The 21,236-nt window shown below is 39.8% G+C and overlaps 1 protein-coding gene across 5 annotated transcripts in view; it reads right to left on the minus strand.

The window, feature by feature from the left end:
* Nucleotides 1-7,926: 7,926 nt before the first annotated feature.
* fgf13a (fibroblast growth factor 13a) overlaps nucleotides 7,927-21,236 on the minus strand; it is a 94,861-nt gene continuing 81,551 nt past the window's right edge. For all 5 annotated transcript variants that reach the window (XM_023421673.2, XM_023421672.2, XM_023421675.2 and 2 more), the window contains 2 exons: nucleotides 13,672-13,870; nucleotides 7,927-9,925 (listed from right to left, as the gene is read on the minus strand). In XM_023421673.2, coding sequence (XP_023277441.1) covers nucleotides 9,789-9,925; nucleotides 13,672-13,870 — 336 coding nt within the window. In that variant the 3' untranslated portion in view covers nucleotides 7,927-9,788. The remainder of the gene's footprint in view (nucleotides 9,926-13,671; nucleotides 13,871-21,236) is intronic.

Genomic DNA, 21,236 nt, shown 5'->3' on the forward strand with positions numbered 1-21,236 from the left:
CTCGTTCGCTCCCTGTTACGTAATGCCTGACCTCATCCACTGCAGTGAGGCAAGAGTTGGGATTCCCTCCTGCACATGGAAACAAGCAGTGGGGAGAAACGAGGAGTTAGATGGATGGACGGGAAGGAGGGAGGGAGGAAGGGAGAACAACATGCGGCACAAACTTAAAATGGGTGGTTATTAACAATAAGAGTGGGGACAGGCAGAATGTAAGGAGGATGCTAACTGAAATGCGTTTGGACAGAAAATGACATGGATATGATGCTAAAAAACAAGATTAACAAGACATGAGTATGATCAGATTCTTCACACTGTGGTGGAAATGTGAATTCTGTTGTTCACTATCTGATTATGCTAAATAGGAACAGGTGATTCATAGTGCTGGAGATGATATCATGGGTATGTTAGTCAGACAAGGGGAAATGAGTAGTACAGTAAGTGTTTCCTCTAGTCCTGAGGAAATGACTTTGCTTTGCAGGACTGAGGTTTGAATAAATTGTGGTTGAAAGTACTGAAGCAAATCCAGTTGGAACAGGTAAAGATGTAGTGAAATGTACTGCAGTTGCATAACACTCATGCTGGTTGTTTGGATGTCTCTTGAATGAATCTAATTTCAAATAGATTTTCAAGTAGCAAAATTAATTGGCGATGTCCCTGTCTGTAAGAGTTGATTACATTTATTTATATCGCAATGTGGTAGGTAGGTGTTGAAAGCTGCAGAGAATACAAACCCTAATAATTTAGAATGGAGAAATATGGTTGGTGGGTCTGACACAACATCACTTTATAGTATCTGATTACACATTGGGTTCACACAAACATCTCAAAAACATGACTCAAAAGGTGCCATAATAAATGAAATGATCTCACATTTTGAAGAAAAAAAAAAAGACAATTATGTAACATCTTTATTTGGCTTTGAGTGACTGAAGAGACAGAGGAGAGTGAGGGTATAACCTCAGACAGTGGCTGCTATTTGAACCCACAATATCAAAGTCGATTAAATGTTTGTGATTCTATTCTCTTATGACTCGCAGCCATACAGTCCCAGACTCAGTGTACTCATACTTACTTGTTTTCTCCAAGTAAATTGACAGTTAGTACCGATTTTATAGGACACAAAGTCTCAAGATGTCTTACACCACTGGAAAATGTAGAATTTAAAAAGAATAAATTGCAGTTGATATTAACCTTGTTGCACTTCTCCTTTGTGATATCTCGTATTACTCACAATAGGCAAAGTGCATGGGGAACAGAGCCCAGCAGGTTTTATTTTTACACCCAAAAATACTAAATAAAAGCACTACACATTACAATGCTAGGCCAGTTCCGCTTCAGTGCCATATACACAGCATATTGCTCATTCCCTTGAAAAACCAGCCTATCACAGATAATGTCACATCACATGAAGATAGTTTAACAGAGCTACAATATTAAGTCTTTGGCACAAAAAGTTAATCCAACATCTCTGCAGTAAACATCAGGCTTTGGTGTCAGTCCCTCAGATTCAAAGAGGAAGAGATTCTTGCCAGACAACATCTTTCACTGACATTTAATAATCCTTCAGGGAGAACTGCATCATTAATGAACCAGACATACAAACTCTCTCCATACTTTAACCCCAATAGACCAGAATACAATACAGCCACAAGGAAATATTCTAATTTATTGCTATTTTCTTATTTTTGTGCAAAATAACCCCTGGCATTTACTGATCACTTATTGATCATGTATAAAAGTGGGAAGATCATTGATGTGTTGCTAAAAGCACAACACCCACAAAACTATGGTTTTCCTATGGTACAGCAGGTCTAACTTGCATTCCCCTCTTGTGACATGTTTTATGCTATTCTGCCATTTATTTTAGCCAATATCAAGTTGAAATATTTTCAACTGTGCAAGGCACAGAGTTGCACGTTTCTTCAATGTTGTACCCGGGTCAGATAGCCCTAGGTCTGTCTACATATGCATAGTTTTGAAGTGCAAGTCTCTGTAGAGACTGCTCTACAAGTAACTTAGAATCATATTTTTAAACCCTTGAGTGAATTTGCACTAACACTAAGTGCAGCTTATAATACAGTACTGCACCTTGAGCAGACAAGATGGAGATCTCAGTAGTTGGGTAAGACATGTAAAGCTAGATATTAAAATTACTGTTGTATCCCATGTGGATACCCCCCAACCCCCTCTCAAGAGATGAGACAAGCTTGTCTAGAGTTTACATAAGACTACAATTTTCTACTTTTTTTTTTTTTTTTTTTTTTTTTACCCCAGGGCCACTAATTTGTTAGAATGGGATGTGGTTAATAAAAACCGCAATGAGAACAGCTACCATACGCCGCAGAGAAAATATGCATTGTTTCCCCCTTACATTATTCATAATTCACATCCAAAGCTGCTCTTCTACTCCATGTTATTAACTGGGGATTGTTCATTAAAGTAATGGGTTGATCTCCTTGTCTGGATTATAATAATGTTAATCGGACTTTCCTGGCTGAGACAGGGATACGTGATCATTCATTGGTTGGTCGTAACCTTACATCAACCAATTATTTTTTTTCCTTCAGTCTAATTACTCTTCCTCTGTTTATGTAATCTTTGACATAATGAATGGTCTTGTGCAAAACTGTCATATATGATCCCAGATAAAACGTCCAGAAGGTCCAAATGTACAGCAGATCTGACAGGTGTGCGAATTAAAATTTCATTACAGGATTTTGCAAAAGTTGCTCAGACCAGACAAAGGGCTTTGTGATAATGGATTTTTGGTTTTTGTCTAATTTGTTAGACTGTGTGGTCTAAATCTGTTATCTAATACAGAGGAAAATGCAGTGTAATGCTGATGCAATTTCCCTGTCTAGCCAGAGGTCTGTGGATGTCCAAATGGTTTCAGGCAAAAACAAATCAGCAGCTGTGATTTCCTCTCATGAGAAGTGATACCTTATAGCTTTGCATGCATAGAGAAGATGATGTTGGTCGCTCAGCTGGTTGATCCATCAGTTTGGTCCAGACTGGAATATCTTAAGAGCTAGTGCAGGGATTTACATGATATTTTGTCTGGAAATTCATAGTTCCAGAGGATGATTTCCATTAATATCTAGCATTTTCATCTAGCAACACCACCGACACCACTTTTGTTTTGTGAAATGTCTCAACATCTGCAGTATGGATTGGCATTTTGTACAGACACTCATGATCCCTTGAAGCATAATGGTCTTGATGATCCTCTGACTTCTCCTGTAGCACCACCACAAGATTGACATTTGTGATTTAGAATGAAATGTCTCGAGAACTGGCATCCAAAGAGTTAATTCCTACCAAACTTAGGAAAGTTTTTGAATGCCCAAGCAAATTACCTGACCTCAGTCCATGTAAGCATGTTTTGTACTTGCTGCACAGGCCTCAAGGAACATCCCAAGTGTCTACTGATGTCTGGGTTACAGATCTCAGTAAGTCATTCACATTACTGTCTCTCAAATTAAATTGATGAATTATGTATGAAAAGGGCTACATATTATACCCTGTTTATCTGATGTAAATGTAACTATCCTCAGCTCAAGGCTTAAAGTCAGCTCTGTAACCTTATACTCAGTGCGTCATTGTAAATTCAATGTGATGTACTGGAGAACGGAGCCAACGCAAGACAAAACTGTCACAAATTCCATGTTCTGATTTCTTACCTTTTTTTTAGTTTCTTTTTCAGTTATCACCAATGGGTTGAGCTCCCTTCTCTGATTAAACAATCCACATTAAATCCAACTATAGCCTGAAGAATAAGCAGGAGGTGACACCCCAGCTGTAGTGCACCCCTAATGGGGGAAACAGTAATGTCCGATGCTATTTGTGGTAGATGTTATCAATGTGCATTCGCTGGGCAGCGTGTCTTTCCCGTCTTTTCTGTCTGTCCCTGGCGCTCTGATGTGCTGGTAGCGCTGATAAGCAGAGGTGTGAGACACTCTCTGCTCAGGGTAATCAGTTGAGAATGAAGCTACTGTCTTTTCTGTGCCAACTAGGGGCACACAAGAAGGATGATGGAAGAGAGGTTGTTAGAGGGACAAATAGGAGTAAACTCTATTTGGATTGTTGGCTCACAGAGAACACTTCGGTGTTAGGAAGTGAGAGGCCTGGCGAAACAGGGTTAACAGCGGGACATTTCATTCAATTTCGTCAGTTTTTCAACCTGCCATGTTTTCTTCTCGTATGAGCCAAAGGCATGCAAAATGTTAGTCAGCCTTTGTGTTTGACTACCGTCACAATATGGGCTTATTTTTTGGGTTTGTTTTTTCTGTCATGTGCCAGCGCTGTGCACTGTTTTTACACAGTAACTAATCTCAGGTGTCACTCATTTCTCCCCAGGAGGTCTTATATACAACTTTGTTTCCTAACACTAGCTGTCTGGGTCACTGTTAAGCATTTCTATCCTATTTCGTTCCCCTTTCACTTTTTCTTTGTCCCCACTCCTGTCGATTTACACTTGGTATGTCTCCAGGGTTTTGAGCCTTATAGCAATTCCTCCCCACTGTTTGTTTTGGTGTAGTCCTTTTTCTGTGAGCAATGACAATAAAGCTTCGTGTTCCAACAGACCAAACATGTAAATTCTATTTTCCCCTTTTCATTTGTTAATAGCATATCAATGTATAGAGTAGATGATTACTAAATTGTCTACAACCAACAGATAAAGGAGAGGGAGCAGAGGAAGAGAAGTAAATGAGAGCTGCAGCTGCCCCTCGTGGGAGGTTTCTGCGTCAGCCAGTCAATTAAATTCAGTTGTCTTTGTCTTCTCTCATAGGTTGTAAAAGCATCAATATTTCTTGGTAGCTGCACTTAATCCAGTTTGCTGGACATTAAATTGTGTGCAGAATGCAAGGAGCAAATCATTCCAGCTTGTTTCATAATGAGAGTAATTTCATGCAATGACTTCTTGACTGGCAGGTGGAAAATTGTTTTCTGTATAACGCAACTCTTGTGACGACACTGTTTTTATAAAAAAAAAAAAAAAAAAAAAAAAAAAAAAAAAAGGTCATAAAATGCAACAATACACATTTGTAAAATCAGCGTTGTATTGGGGGAAGAACTCCTAATCCCAATGGCATGGAAAGAATATGAACAATATATGGATTTGAATTTTCAGCTTTGACTTTTAGACAGGTGAATCTATTGATTGATACAAATCCTTCTACTTGCCATATGAGGGGGTTGTAAATTGTTCTTTGTGAATGTAATTTGTTATTAAATGATTTAATAGTGGTTTCTTTACTGTAGCTTTATATTTTATTGTTTATGTGAAGCGTTAATGAATATTTTATTAAATATTAATGCATCAATAATTTAAAAGATCATGCTATGAGCCTTGCCATTCGGCCAAGCAGTCTATAGAAACATTTGTGTGATTTGTGCACATGACACATGCACTGAAAATTAAAACAAAGCATCCGTGCATTTGTGAAGGAGATGACAAAGACGGAGAGACAGAAAGAGAGGCTGGGTGGGAGAGAGGAATGGAGCCAGCCAGCCTGTGCTGGCAGTGATAAAGGGTAATGAGTTATAGCATTCACAGGTACACAGTGCTCGCATATCACAGCTCCATCAGCTCTGTATGATTTGTCAGACTGCTCTCACTGAAGATCTCAAATCCTTGCACATTGGAGTGGCAATAGATTTGCTTCATGTGCGTATGTGCGTGTGTGGCTGTGTGTCTCTATGCATGAGACTTAACACCATCCAGATTTGCATCTGCTCTTTTTTGGGGCTCCATGAAGACTCATTAGTCTGACCAAGTGAAGGGCAGAATAACTGGTCAGAGAGAGAGAGAGACAGAGAGAGAGACAGAGAGAGAGAGAGAGAGAGGCTGCTCCTCATATCACCATCTCTGAACAAGGAAGGCAGCCTCAGTTAATAAATTGGACTGTCCCATGCTAATGAATGGAGTCTAGAGATGGGCAAAAGGAAATGAAGGGAGTAGGGGGATGTCAAACTACATGAACGATGAAGTAGCTCATATCAGGGCCTATATTACAGGGGCCTATTAGTTCTCCTGTCTGTGTTGGCAATGGGCTTAATGAGGCAGTCTCCGAAGACCAAATTGATGCCTACTCTATAAGAGTGAGCTTATTCTAGAGTTGTACAATAGGCTGTAGCAACCAGAAAAAGTCTGTTTTGCTCTTACACTTTTGTATAATGACATGACTCAGTGACTTGCTGTATATCTTTATACCTGTGTAAGGATTTTTAAAGGTCATTCTATATCTGAGTTAGTTCGCAACAGTATTTGTTCATTTAAAATTCAGAATAACAATTCATCCATTGTCCATCCCAATGCACTCTCTCTGTAGTTTTCTTTTCCATGGTCCTTATTGGTGTTCAAAGGGCTAGATGATAACTGTCTGCACATTAGCGGCTCTCTGGACAGAAAATCAGAATTTTTCGACCGCAGGCTTTTTTTTGTTGTTGTTTTTTTCTGCATGATACTTCCAGACTTCTTGGCTCACTAAATGCATGCGGACTAGTAACTTTCATTTCATAATTTCTGTTAAGATACATTGTTTAATGTACAGCATTACAACTTTGTGTATGCACTATCCAGTCCACCACTGATTAGAATATGCAATTCTGAATTCAGATTTAATATAAGCTAAACACTTGTACATCTTGTAGGAGTGAGTTACAAAAAGGGTAAAAAAGATTAAAAGCTAATGTTTGTTTTTATTTTTTATTTTCTATTTTTTTTTTTTAGAAATAGTCATCACATAAGAGATTTAAAGGTGTCAGTCATTTATTTTTAATGTAATCTTTTATTTCTTATTTTATTTTTCTTTCATTATCCTAAAAACATCTTTATTCAGAAAATTAATTCAGAAAACCTTCAGTGTTCTTGTATTTTGACTTTTTTCTTACATTGCTCATTCTTTCTGTCACATCTTGAAACCCTTTACCCTTATCATTCCTGACATGCACTGTGGGCGACGATCAGAGCAGAGTGATCATGGACAAAACCCCTCATTAAAGAAAGTGCTTCTTTCCGAGATGACGGAGACAGTGAGGGAGAGGGCTGACCTTATTAACAGAGCCTGGTAGGTTAACACAGTGTCATGCCATCATTCAGCTCATTCTTTCCCAGCTTCTCTTAGCACTGACACACTCGCCAGGTAATTACTACCTCGTGTCACATCCTCTCTGCACATACAAAGACCTTATAGCGCTGAACTGTTCTAATTTAACCCATCAAAGAGGATCGTTGTTGTTGTTGTGTTTTTTTTTGTTGTTGTTTTTTTTTGGTATTTGCCTAATTATTAAGTAAAGACATATTTGATCTTGTGCAACCTGCAGTTCCTCACACCAAGAAGGGTTCCTGAGGCTGTTGGGTCTTGGTATGTGATCTTGGCCCAAGCGTGATTTCTTTCCTGGGATGAGAGAATTTGAAACATTTTTACTAAAACCCAATCTCAAGGTCAGCCTTTTGGAAAAGAAGTAAAAGTGATCTTACTTAATATGTGATGTCACTGAGTCAAGGTAACAATCATACAGACACAGGGAAAACCGAGCAATTTCCAAGTAGCTAGTCTTCAGCTTTTCAAATCCAAAGGAGATATTGATTTATTAGATGGAATGAGCCTTACGAACCTGACCACCAGCCTCAACTCTGAGGCAATTATGGTTATACCCCGCCTCTATGTGATACATTGGCGTCCGCAGATAGGAAAGTTATCGGGTATGAGTGCATGTTCAGGGGTTCCTCTAGGGAGCAAGCTTTTCACACTAGAATGCAGCGCAGATGATTCCCACCATCTACACCACCAATTATTACAGATCCTGCCAACTAGAATCTAATTCCCAAAACCCAGTCTTCTCTATAATTGCAATGGCTGCTCGGCGCAATAAATAAGACAATTAATAGGACAAAGAAGAAAGTCTGACACATTTTAAAAGTATATCTTAATATAAACATTTTATTCAGTGCATTTTTGTGTATACAACAAATAATAAACAACTGGAAGTTATCAGACAGCCACAGTGTCTGCCTGTATATGTTGTTTTATCAGATTTAGCCTGGTAGTTTGGAACACATGATCCAACATGGGTTAATACACATAGCCTACATCATGCAGCTCTAGACCAGAATTTCCCTGCTTTCTCCCATGCAACAGATAGGTTCACCTAATACAAACCACCTCCGGAGGAAACCAAGAAAAGAAAGCCTCCCAGAAGCATGTACCAGAAAGAAGTTATGTAGCTGAAGGGAAGAGTACATAGCCCACAAAAAGGGTCCTTTTTGTACATAATTGTGTTTGTACATGCCCTGTGCAAGAAAGGGAAGATGTTCGTTTTTGTACGTTTTTTTTTTTTCTTTTTTTTTTTTTTTCACTTTTACAAATATGACGTGTCCTATAAAATGTTAAGCCACCTAAAAGTCCACAGTATTCTTTTTTTAAATATAGAAAATATTGTCACCACAATAAGTTACTCAAACACATAACAAGCATCCTGGGAAGGGGCTTGCACCATATTCCTATGGTGAACTGTATCAGTCAAGAGAAGTCCACAAAAAAGGATGGCAGGGGGGGTCGAAGTATGACACAAGCACAGAGGGAAGAAACAGATCACGAGGACAAGAGACGGAGACGTTGTGAACACAGCGGTAACAGAAGGGAATGGGGACACAGAGTAATCGTTTCATACTTCGATCATTGAGCATATCAGCAAAAAGCACAACATCAAGCACGCTGCCAACTCCAAATTGTTTAAAATCACTTCCTTTGTCCATTGTTCTTTTTTTTTTTTTTTTTTCCTTCAAAATCTTTGCTTTCTTTCACCAATAATGTACAATGAAAAAAAAATTCCAGCTTTCTGCCTCTATACTGGCTTGGTTTTCAGCGGCTTAAAGGGAAACTCTTTCGTTCTGTCTTTGGTGTGCTGGAACCCCTTTCAATGATGCAAAAGCAACAAAAATACAAATACTGAACAATGACAAGGGAAGAGAACAAGAGGGGACAAAACAAAACAAAACAAAAAAACCAACAAGGTGCAGCTGTGGCATCTCTGAAAAGAAAAAAAAAAAAAAACTGCAAGAGAGCCACACTGTCCCTTATATTTCAGGTCAGCTGAACATAGGCTTCATTTTCCCATGCTAGAGAGCTCAGTCTCTGAGCGTGTGCACTAGGACGCAGGAGAGCTACCGTCTGGCTGGCCACAGTCCCAGCAGCTCTAGGCTGTGCCACACCAGGGAGTTTATAGGCTTTGTATTCACAGAAGCATGGATGAGACAGAGATCAGGGCTTGTACTGTACCACTGCAGCCTTGTAGACCAGCACCATTACTGGCTGCCCTGAACGCCTACATGTCTAACTTCCTGTCCCTGTCTGACAGATGCACGAGTGCTTGGTGTCTACATGACCTAAGAAAAAGTTATTGTCCGCAGGAAATTAAGAAAAATAAGATAAAGATGAGCTAAGTGGTACGCAATCATCACCGAAAGAGAGTGATCAAAGTAATAAATAAATCTCAAGCCCAAAAGAAAAATTTTAATTTATTTTTAAGTCCAGAATGGTTTATGTGCTGTTAAGTTTCTTACTTTTGATGCTGTTTTGAGATGGAAACAATGATTGATCAGGATGGTACCTAACTGTGGGTTTTTTAAAAATTTTTTATTGATGCTGTCTGGGTGTTTGTGTGTGGTTAGTTGTCGTAGCTAGTCCTGAACCGCTGATCGGTGAGAGAAGTCTGCTTGGATTCACGCTCTGCTGGAGGTAAGGTTTCGTGGTTCGGCCACAGGCCTGGATTCGGCTACCGGGCTACGTCGACTCATTCTGGCTCACAGCTTTGCCTCCGTTGAGCACAGCCGAGGCACTCCGACTCTTGGTGGGCGTGCCGCTGCCGGAGCGGGAGAACTCTGTCAAGTCATGGAGGGATGGCTCTCTGTACATTGCCACTGTGGAAACACAAGACAAGTGTAAATCAGATCAGACAAGCTGACTTTCTTTTTTTTTTTTTTTTTACATGAGACAAACCATAACAGAAAACTAATAGTTGTATACTTATAGTATACAGATGACAAGGAAATAAGTTTAAAAGCACTCTGTTTTGGTTATTAGAACAAGTCCTCTGATAGTATGACATGAGATTTTACTTATAGTTCCCTGTAGACTGAATTAAGAGATCACAGCAGACCAGGTTAGTGCTGAATTTAAAAAAAAAAAAAAAAAATCCTACATAAGCATAGCATTATAAATTCAGGAGTTTCCAGTGCTTTAGCTTTGCTGTGTATGCAGCATTGGTCCAATCTGCACCTCAGCAGTCGCTTTTCAGAAGAAATATCAGTAATCTGAGGTTCACAGTCTTTGGTTTCAGGATGTTGTCAACATTCTTCTGCCTAGAATGCTATTTGATGTTCATTCCTAAGGGAATCTGTGCCTGAAACAGCAAACGCAGTCCTTCAGACACTTCACTTAGCCCAGCATTTTTTGTTACAGCAGCAATCCAGAGACCATCCTTGTGTATACATGTCAATCAATGGCAAGGTTTCTCTGGGAAACTGCTGATGATTGGTACCAGTCTTGTCAATAACAGTATTGTATGATTATAATGGTGGGCAGCTGACCTCAGGATTAGTGTATCTCCTCCACCACAACACCACTGCTGCTATTTATTTTTAAACACAAATCCCCATCCACCTAGTCATTTTTCACATTCCTCTACACAAACCTCACTGTTTCTGTGACAGACGCCACTTGACAGACTACACACTATCCCGATAAAGGCAGCTCTTTGTGTTTTGCATCCAGGCTTTCTGCAAGAATTCTAAGAGGATTTTCCTGTTTGGGTTTGAATGACGTGAGTTGAACTTGTTTCATCCAGAGGAAGACAGAATGAGAGGCTGTGGGCTGAGGCTCACAGACTGGAACCAGAAGAGTAGTGAGTAATGGCTGGAGGAGATGCCACTGCCAATGCAGAGACAGCTTCTTAATTGGTGCCCTATAACACCACTGCCTGTGAATCTTTATGAGCTGCTGGAACAAATTCTGCTTTATTTCTCTTCCTCTCTCTCTTTCCCTCACAGAGCGCTTTCAAAACCACCAGCTGCATCCGGAATTTAAATTATGTAAAAAATTTAGTAAATATTGTGCAGTAATGAATAATTTCAAGTTTGTGAAAAAGATGGAGAATGTCTTACAACAGAAGTTGAATGGATATTTCAGTTCATATTTTGGGGGGGGGGGGGGTCAAGCTGTGCAGGCACGCTTTGTGTTTCTACCTTTTCTTATTCATCATATTCTTCATCTTTTGCCTTGGGAGTCTATGGCAGCCCCTGCAATCATATGGTAAATTTGGCACACTGATTGGGGACACTCCCCTGATACTTTTGAACGCTATGCACACTATGGTGTCAATTTCTGCCACATTGGATTCCCTACATTATTGGATTTCATGGTAAAATGTTTTTTGGTACTCCTCAGACAAGCTTTGTCCAATCCCTATTAAAATTGGCACAGATCCTCTTCAGACCATGCCTGACAAAAGTTATTACATGGATTTTTGATTTTCGAAAGCATTCAATTGTCACAGCCAATCACAAATTGCGACAAAGCCACCAGAGAGGAAGTAAGGTCATATCTCAGCAATGCTTTTATGTATGAAAACTAAACTTTGTACATGGACTCAGGGTCGCATCAGGAGGTAGCTCAATAAATCTGGTGTTCTTTGACTTCTAGGGGGTGCTGCAATAAGACAATAAACATTTTGCCTTTATAACTATTGATGCTCTTGCCTTAAAATCAAATTCCTATGTCTGGTTTCTACCAAAATTGACACAGATGTTCTTCAAACCAAGCCTGACAAAACTGAGCAAACACAAGTTGACGGTGAAGGTGCCAAACAAGAAATCAAGTCATATCTCAGCCAATCTTTAATCAACTGACATGAAACTTGCTGCTGCGAGTGCTTACAACCATGCCCTTGACTTAATGACATCATGTTTCCGTGGCAACTCGGGCGTACTGGGCTGCTTGGCCCCCACATGGCTGCTTGCAGCTATATTCTCATTTTGGATTTGATGTTGAACTTCAAAAATACTATATTTCTGCTTTTAGTTGAAATACATAAAGGAAGCTGAAGGGCAATGGTTTTTGGAATCTGTTATAATTACTGTCTCATCCAGCCTATATCTATCTTTTTATTCTGTCTTTCTCAGTATTTCTCTCTCAGCATAAAGCAAGGCAATCGTTCTCTGGCTATTGCTTTTAAGTGTATTCAGAAGATTGCAACGATCTACATCAACCCTCTCTGCAGAGGGTAGAGAAAATTCTGAGATTTTTTTCCCTTAAGATACTGAAAGAAGTATATGAATGAAAAAATACCATACAGAAAATTTAAAGTAAAACTGCAACAACTCACTTGAAGTAAGCAACTGATAACGTTTAAATTTTACCCAATTCACCTAATCTTGTGTTATATGATAAAAATACTTTATCTGATACTTCACTAAACCAAATGCTTGCACTAGGTTTATGACCTAATCATCATTTTACCTTGTTAGATACCAGTAATAACTCTGCAGTGCCAGTAGGCATGTTAATGTGTGCACACAAAAAAGAATGTAGTGAAACTATAAATGGAATCCCATGTGACAAATCCAAACTGTACTCAACAATCAACAATCTAAAAAAAAGATGGCCTCTTTTCGTCATTGTTTGAGTATTTTGCACTGCAAGCCTTTCATTTCTTACGCAGAAAAAAAGAGGAAAAAATCTTTTCTTTTATCCCACTGAAGTGAAAACAGACTCTCTCTCTTTGCGTCTCCTCTCTGTTGACAGGTAAATCTGTGTCTTGTTGAAGATGAAAGGATTGTGGCCTTTTCAACAGAGAGAACAGAACCATTTCTCCATCTCTCCACTCTTTTTCCTCTGTTCTCTATAGCCATACTACCACACGCATATTTTGGATGGGAGGGGTTCTCTATGACTTTACTGTAAAGAAAATAAAGTCCTAGGTGCTACTATTCAAAGCATTAAATATATTGTTCCTGCTGCTTCTGGTCACAGACAATGGCTTGGCCTCATTCTGCATTGTGTCTGCAGCAGAGTGTAACCAGCTAGAGGAAGCCACTGAATAGGTCCATGCCAGCATCTCTAAGGAGACTGCTAAACAGCAGAGAGTCGTGTAGAAAGCAGCTCCTTTAGTCTATAGTAAATGAATATCCACATGGACAGGAAGTGAAAATTTGGACATTTAAACAGAGACAAGCTAGTGGTTCTCAGAGAAGGATTCTTACAGTGAAGAACAACCCTTTGCCAGCTAGAAAAGTGACTTTGCTGATTAGTCAAGAAAGTTTCTCAATAGATTTTGTAGGTACAGCAACTTTATCCCTGATGCTGAGCTCCACACTCTTCTCAAGTTGCCAGTTTTCTCCGTCAGATCTGCTTCTTGGATGGTCAGAGAGTTTCGGAAGCACCCCGTAACGCTCCATAAACAACAATCCAAAGTCACACTCGCCTCACACTGGGATTTTTTTTCTTTTCACTTTTCACTCCCCCTTCGAGTGTAGCCATTTGGAACAGCTATAAGCACTTGATTTCCCACGTGGTCGGACAACACATTGTACAAACTAGTTCTGATCAAGCGTAACCTGACTTTTAATGTTGTATAGCAAAATGTAAAAGTGGATCTGTGCAGTCTTACCCTTAAGAGGCTTGGGAAGGAAGTGGGCTGCTGGCTTGTTCTTCTTGACATGGTTCCCCTTCATGATTTCTCCTTCCTTGTTCAGACCGAGGTACCAGCCCCTGCCCGACTGCTGCTGCCGGTATATCATGGAGGAGTATGTCACATAATAGTTCTCGAACACTGACTCCTTGAATTTGCACTCTGGTGTAAAGTGTTCCTGGGGGGGGGAAGGAGAAGCAGTTACAGTGTATAATAGTTGTTAGACAGTAATTCACAAGATCTCAAGAGTCTTTGACATCCTTTTATGAAGAGAAGCAGCTGAAATGCAATAGTTAATTACTTAGTGCAACTTAATAACGGTACATTGCGCTGCACGTCCAGCGCATACTTGGCTATCACAAGGATCAAGCCCCTGCTTTAAGATTTTTGTCTCTTGAGAATCTTCTAAACCTATTCATTCCATTTACTGTCGTGAATAATGTAGCACTTTATAGCATAGATAACTGTAATATGACAGATGCAAAGGAGCATTAATAAAACATACAGGCAAGATGAGTATATTCTCATTTGCTCCTAGCTGTTAATTATGTATGGGCAGTTCATTATCTTTCAGAGTATTGTCCACTGTACTTATGATTTTTATTGGACATAGCCACTCAACTTACAAACGACGTATTATAGTATTGACCTTTTTTAAACTACCAAAATTATTTAAATGCTTTTACAAAGGGGCTTTAATATGTTTTTATGCACTCTGTGTGTACTTGGGTAGTGCATGCAAGGTATGTGTCCACCTATCTTTGTATGCTGTCAGATTGCTTCTTTATCTCTTTAACTAATGAACTCTCTGTGGGAAGACTCCTTGGAGACGTTATTTTGCTGTTCATTTTCCAGACTCCATACTGTGCAAGAGTTCACTCCTCCTTTCTGTTCGGTTTAGAATCTGGTGCCTATATAGAATTTGGCCATTAATGCTGTAAACACAGTGTGGCTGAGGTTTATTTCCCCTGAGGCAAGGTTTTGTGTGTGCGCAAGGGCACTAGTGTATATGTGTGTTTGTCCAATTTGTAGAGCTGCTTGGGCAGTGAGTCTACAAAACGATCTAATTCGTTAGACAATTCCCCCTGAGAGGGATCGAGGGACAATGCATGAGGGAAAGGCAGCTAAAGACGAGTGAAGCTAGTGAGCAGTGAGTTGTTTTTGCCATGCTGGTTAAATTTTCTTCTTAGTCTGCAAATTAAAATACATACAATATATACAAACACCACCATAACATGACCATGACATGGGTCAACTCTCAATGATAAAGTGAGCTTTCTTAGAAAGAGAGGGATGGATGCCTCTTTCAGACTGAAGTAGGTCTAGCAAACACATCACTTTGGTGGGTGTCAATGGTGAGAGTGATGATGTGTCCTCAGGGCCAAAGACTCACTGTGAGATCATGACAAACAACATGCCACCAACAGACAGGGAGTCATCTATAACAGCCTCTGATTTTTTTTTTTTTTATAAACGGTTCAACAGCGTCACTCTTCATGTTCAGCACTAACAGGACTTCAAAAGACTGAATGAGGTTCATGTCTGGTGATGTGCTTTGAAGCTTTTGTGTACAGTGCAGCTAAATCGAGCAAAAGCTATGTACTGTAAAAAGCAGTGAACGGTAATGGATTAAAAATGTTCAATTGTTGAACTTGATAAAAGAGAAACCTACTATACTACTTTATTATACTGTGGCTTTTGTTACACCCAGTCAGAGCCCATTGAAGACACAAAACCCAGACGTACTTACAGTAACAGACGACCATCATTCGTCAGCCTTTCTCACTGATCTAGCCTTCACAGACCACACCAGAAAAAAAATCTCTAACAGAAACAAAGCTAAAGTCACAGGAAGCTTGTGACATATCACCTCAAACTGTTGGCTCAGCCTTAGCTCTCAGTTAAGCTGCGACATCACAGGGGTACAAACCACTCCATTTGAATAAATGCAAGCCCACCAGGAGGGCTGGAGAACCAGCTGGGAGCTGTTACAGTTCAGTAAGAAATAAGTCTCCCAAACACTTCTTATTTTGGACAAATATTTATGGGACTAGTCAAGTAAAATGACTTGTGCTCTTCACCCCTGTTTATGCAGACAGGTGAAGGTTTAGGTTCAGAGTTGGGGTGAAGATTTTTTTTACCAATACATGTGAAAAACAGAAAAACGTCAGCTTTAGTTTGACTCACACCACACATCTTAAGTCCTTCTTAGTCTTCAGTAGTTGAGCTCCTTAGCTGATGCCACCGACATCAATATCTGTTAGAGACAATGTCTGCACTTAGTTTTGCCTTTCATCTCAACTCCAGTCCAAGAAAAGATGGAGATCTACAGTTGATGGCTTGTGTGTCTTGGCTGCATCTACAATTTGCTGCTTGGTGCCTTAAAGGACAGGTTCAACTTTTTTCAAGTCTATTTTAAAACAATACTTGACATGATTGTTCTGTTAACTTGTTTGCAAACGTTCATTTAATGAGTTACTGTATTAGTTGATGCAATAGTTCCTTGTGTCCACATAGGTGGCAAAGAGTTCCCTCCCTAAAGCCAGTCTAGGTGAAGGGGGACAAAATGCACAGTCCTTACTCTGTGCAAAATGCTTTTCTAAGCTCAGCTAACGCTAATATAAGGCGACAACAGTCTGAGTAAGACAAACTGAGCGGGGAGTTACCATCTTTTCAGTAGATAATTCGACGATCAAGACAAAGTAAAATTAGCTAAATTGTCAATATGTTGTCTCTTCTTCGAACACTAGTTTATTGTAATGTGTTTATTGTAAAGATGATTTGTTGATTGTAAAACTTCTGACCAATAACATAGCAGTAAACAATGATTTTCTATGTAAAGATATAGAGGAGATAGCTAACTTCCGCAAATGTTCCCATCGCTGGCTGGCTTACATTGCTGTGGAGCACATCATGGCAATGCTAGTGTGGGCTAATGGTTGGGGCTGAATTTTTTTTAATTTTGTTGGCTCTCAAGTGCACAGGTAACTTTATTCATTTGTGCTTTTTGTTGTGCGTTTAGTGACCACTTTCACTGGGCTTCGTAACACTTTGCTGACTGAGAACGTGAAGGGTGGTGGCCAAAGGGAGGTCTGAGGTGTGGCCGACAAGCATTTGTTTTGGTCTTAGATACTGGTGGTGAAGTGCAACATCTGGAGTTAGTGACGCTTGTTTACAGAACCTTTTAAGCAACCGAGGACGTCAATCGGAACCCAAAGTGCACATCCTCAAGTCCTTTACTGAAAGATTTCTGCTGTTTTACTACTAGATCTTGGATGGGATTCAGGACATTTTCCATGATAGACAGCAGTTTGCGCTGCATCCTCCTCTCCAAACTGTTAACAGCTCGAGAGTAATGCGAGCACAGACAAAGTGTTTTTGATCAGCATATTCAGTTTGTTTGCATTGCCAGCTCTGATGCTACTGCCCCAGCAGATTGCAACAATATTGCAGTCACGACAACAGAGTGGTAAAAGATATGCAAACGCCTTGCTGCGTTTATTAAAAGAACTAAGCTTAAAAAATAAAGCCTGCCTTGGCCCTTCCCGTAGGCATCTTGGCATCGTCCTTGCAGTCCAGTATGTTGTCTTAAGATATTTGTATCCCTCAAATTATGGCATTATTGAAAGAAAGTCAGCCAGAGTAACCACGGCCTGTGAGTTATTCAGTGGCAAGCTACTGCATACCAGTATTCTTTAAGTATTAGACTGCTCATCTAGTCTTTATACTCCAGTGTATTTGTGGAAACACAAAGACTACAAATGTATTTTCATGTTTCTGATGTGTTCTTTACTACTCTTAGCACACATTCAGCTGTGTTGGGTCAAAGCTTTTGTCTAGACCTTTAAAGGTATTATTATTATTATTATTTTCTCCCGTTTTCTCTACTCAAGTCAGATTCCTTTGCTTTGTCAATCCAACAAATTACAAGTTGTTAATTTCTTGACTGTGCACCTCTTTCCCTGCCTCAGTGTCTTTTTACCTTCTTGCTTTATGACTCTGTTGTTCAGCCTGATTAGCGGCAGCAATCTTAGACAGGCTGGGCAGCGCACCTCTCAGTTATGCACGAGCAGCAATTGGAAGCTACACAACTGCTGCTCAGTTGTCGAGCCAGCTCTCGAGCCAGGAGTTCTGTTCTACCTCTAATAATGAGCTTATGTGGATTTGGCTGGTTACACTCGCCCTGGAGAAGAATAAGAGTGTATTGATAAACAGACACATACAGACAGATACAGGCACATTTAGAGCCAAGATGGTGGAGAGGCTGCTGGCGGGTACTGCTGTATTGGAGTTGATCTGCGGAGAACAGACCTGCTCAGACTGACACAAGGAGGGGCCAGAATGGCACGGGATCCCCAATTCTATCCTAACAGGGCTGTGATAGACAGAGACATTCAGATGCTTTTGAATGGGCTCCAGTAGCAGCTTCTTCAGTCAATAGCATATCTATTGTTCACTGAAACCAGTCTCCCAGTGAAAAAAATCTCACATCACTTTAATCATGACTCCGGTGCCAGATGGAGCGAGGGGAAATCACTTTAGAAATAAAAAGCAGGACACTATCTGCATTGAAATAATATCAGCCTTGTCAATCCCCCCCCCCACACACACACACACACACACACACATTTCTCTAAGGTGGTTTGACTAAATGGACTTTTAATGATCCCATTACACTACATGGGCTTTTCCTTGAAATATGCAACTATGACACGTCCTTGTCCAAATGATACACAGCTGGCAACCTCACTCACCAATGTCCAGACATGTGTTTTTGGAAAGAAAAAATAAATAATTACAGTATTGTCTCAGCATACATAATGCTGTTAGGAGCTGTGCCCCTCTCATATAGAAGCGATTAGGTTAAAGGAAAATGAGATGAAAGGCTCTGGTGCTTTCAGTGTAATAAAGATTTTGATTAGATGCATGCATACCCCCTCTTGTATGAGTTTGCCAGCTCTTCCTAATTTTGTAGCTTGGAGAAAATTTGTAGTTGTGCTGCTGGGAGCTCTGTGATACATTTTGCCAAATTTTATTGGAAAGGAGTGGGCAAAATTCACAGTCCATCCTCATTCCTCTTTTCTAAAGCATCAGTGTGTGGGTTGAGCAGTGTTTTCATTTAACTTTGTAGACCTCCCTGTCTTTGGAAGAAACCAAACAAGAGGAAAGAGGACTGAAAAGTTTAGGGGTCTTCTATTCATGTTGTGTACCAGCTTCATTTTGTAACCTAATACAGTACCAGCAAAGACATGTACTTTTACCTTGGCCTGCCTTTTACATACATATCAGTTGTAGGGTTTGTTGGTATTCGTATGCAGGGTGCCTTACATATACTGTGTGTGTGTACGGGGTCTTTTTTAATCCTCATGCTGGGCCTGTATATCTAGAAAAATGTATTTAAGATTCCACTAGATTCCATACTTAATATTATTCGGATTGAACTTGGTTAAAATCACAAAATCCTTCTTTCCTTCTCATCAACCCAGTGTTTTTTTTTTTGTTGTTTTTTTTTTAATTCTGTAGTGACAGGCATGCAAATTTCATTTCAGTGCAGCATATGTTCACTGCCCATGTAAACATGTTTGTACATTTATTAGAAAAAAGATCTTCACCGTCAGTGTCTCACCTCCAACTAATATGTTCTTCCATCCAGAAACCTATATACTTATACAAACACATTCATTCACTCTTGTCTCTCTAAATGAAGTGAATTTTATCTCTTTTGGCAAAGACCAAAGAGACAGAGAAGAGTCTTATGTTTTACAGTGAGGGGGAATCCCTTCTGAAGTTGTGGCAGCGCTTTACGATCCTATAACTGCCTATGGGCAAAAGACATTTAAAGGATGATGACAAGTGTTGGGTGTAATGCACTGAAGGATGTTTCCCTGTCATTTGTAATATCCGTGGATGTAAACACGACACATGTGCGCGCGCCACACACACACACACACACACACACACACACACACACACACACACACACACACACTCGCTCCCTATCTGTGAAACCTTCTGTATTCTAACACACAATTACACATTTCAACAGTGATAAGTGTAACTGTAAAATGAATATTCCATGAGCAAGGCACCCATGTCAAGAAAACCCTATCAATTATGATGCACTCTCAAAAAGCATTCTGTTGGCTTCTGGGGAGTAATTACAGCTGAATAATGTTTTCCTGATCCAATCAGCAGGAGGAGAAATACTAGCATAATGGATCTGATCTCTCAGTAAAGATATTGGCCGGATTTTTCACAAGACAAGCCAAATCAATGCCGCGCACTGCCCCATGTGTATTCAGCTGCCATATCGAAACTTAAATGACACCAATTATGCCAATGGAATCAGGGCTGAGTGCTGTTCTAGTTTCTTTGAAGCCACATCAATGATTGTGAGATTCACAAAAGCTAATGCTATGGCCAGGCAGTGAAGACAAATCTTGCTAAATCCGGCTTTTCAATTTCCCAGTCTTTTCAGTAGAGTGGAAGTGGATTAAAAAGCACCTTTTTCTTTAGCTAAAGATAAAGTACACTCATGGTGTTCATTTGTTTGGGAATAAATTGGAGAGCGTTAAGCTAGTGGAAAAGACCCTCACAAATACCAAATACAAATAGACACACCCACACAGGGTACACGTTGAAGCCTGGAGCACACACACCAAACACAAAGTATCCTAAAGACAAACACAAAGTAGTTAATGACACAGCTCAGTGGAGTGAAACCTTACAGCAGTGGTTATTTACCAGAGGCATTGTGCTTGCTAAATGGTTGAAAAGGTATGGCTGTGAGCCAACTACATTTCTAACAGGAATACAGTAAAATACATAATGTACAAGCACAACAATATACAGACTTTTTTGATACCTTTCGGCCTGTATTTTTACGGATCCTACACACATAGAGTGAATAACATTTTATTGTTGTACACACCCTCTGCATCCCTAATACAAGATTTCAGTGACACTCCTGACACATTATTTTGAAAATAGAATTTATACCAAAATTAGACTAAAATGGGAGGAATATACTTAAAGTGACGTGATGGATATAATGTGAGTGTTGCATTTGCCTACCAGCCTTTTTTTTTTTTTTTTCCTGAATCACCATCATTCTGTCTTCTGCGCATTCTCCAGATTACCTTTCTTTTCACTACAGTCCTTTAGATGGCACGTAAGGCATATCCAGAGTGCTTTTATAAACAAGTAGAGATGTTATGGGTTTAATGTCTTATGTAGGAACTCTTTCACAAGATGCATGACCATCGCCAGCTCGTAAACCTCAATACTAGCCTGATAAATATTTCCACCTCATCAGCCCTGAACTCTCCATTTTACACACACTCGCACAGAGCAGTCGAGACGAGACTCAACTGGAGCCTCAGTGACTCACACTAATTCAAATATGACCCACCAGGAAATTAATAACACCACTTCAAAGGCACCTCATGAGATATGTGGACACCACTTAGCTCAGGGTCTAAAAATATACCCACAGATCTGAAAACATATCAAGAAAGCGCAAATTAATATATTATTTTTTTCAG

The sequence above is a fragment of the Seriola lalandi genome, unplaced genomic scaffold (genome assembly GCF_002814215.2).
Source record: "Seriola lalandi dorsalis isolate HSWRI2012SDOR001 ecotype SW California unplaced genomic scaffold, Sedor1 jcf7180002054673, whole genome shotgun sequence".
NCBI lineage: Eukaryota > Metazoa > Chordata > Actinopteri > Carangiformes > Carangidae > Seriola > Seriola lalandi.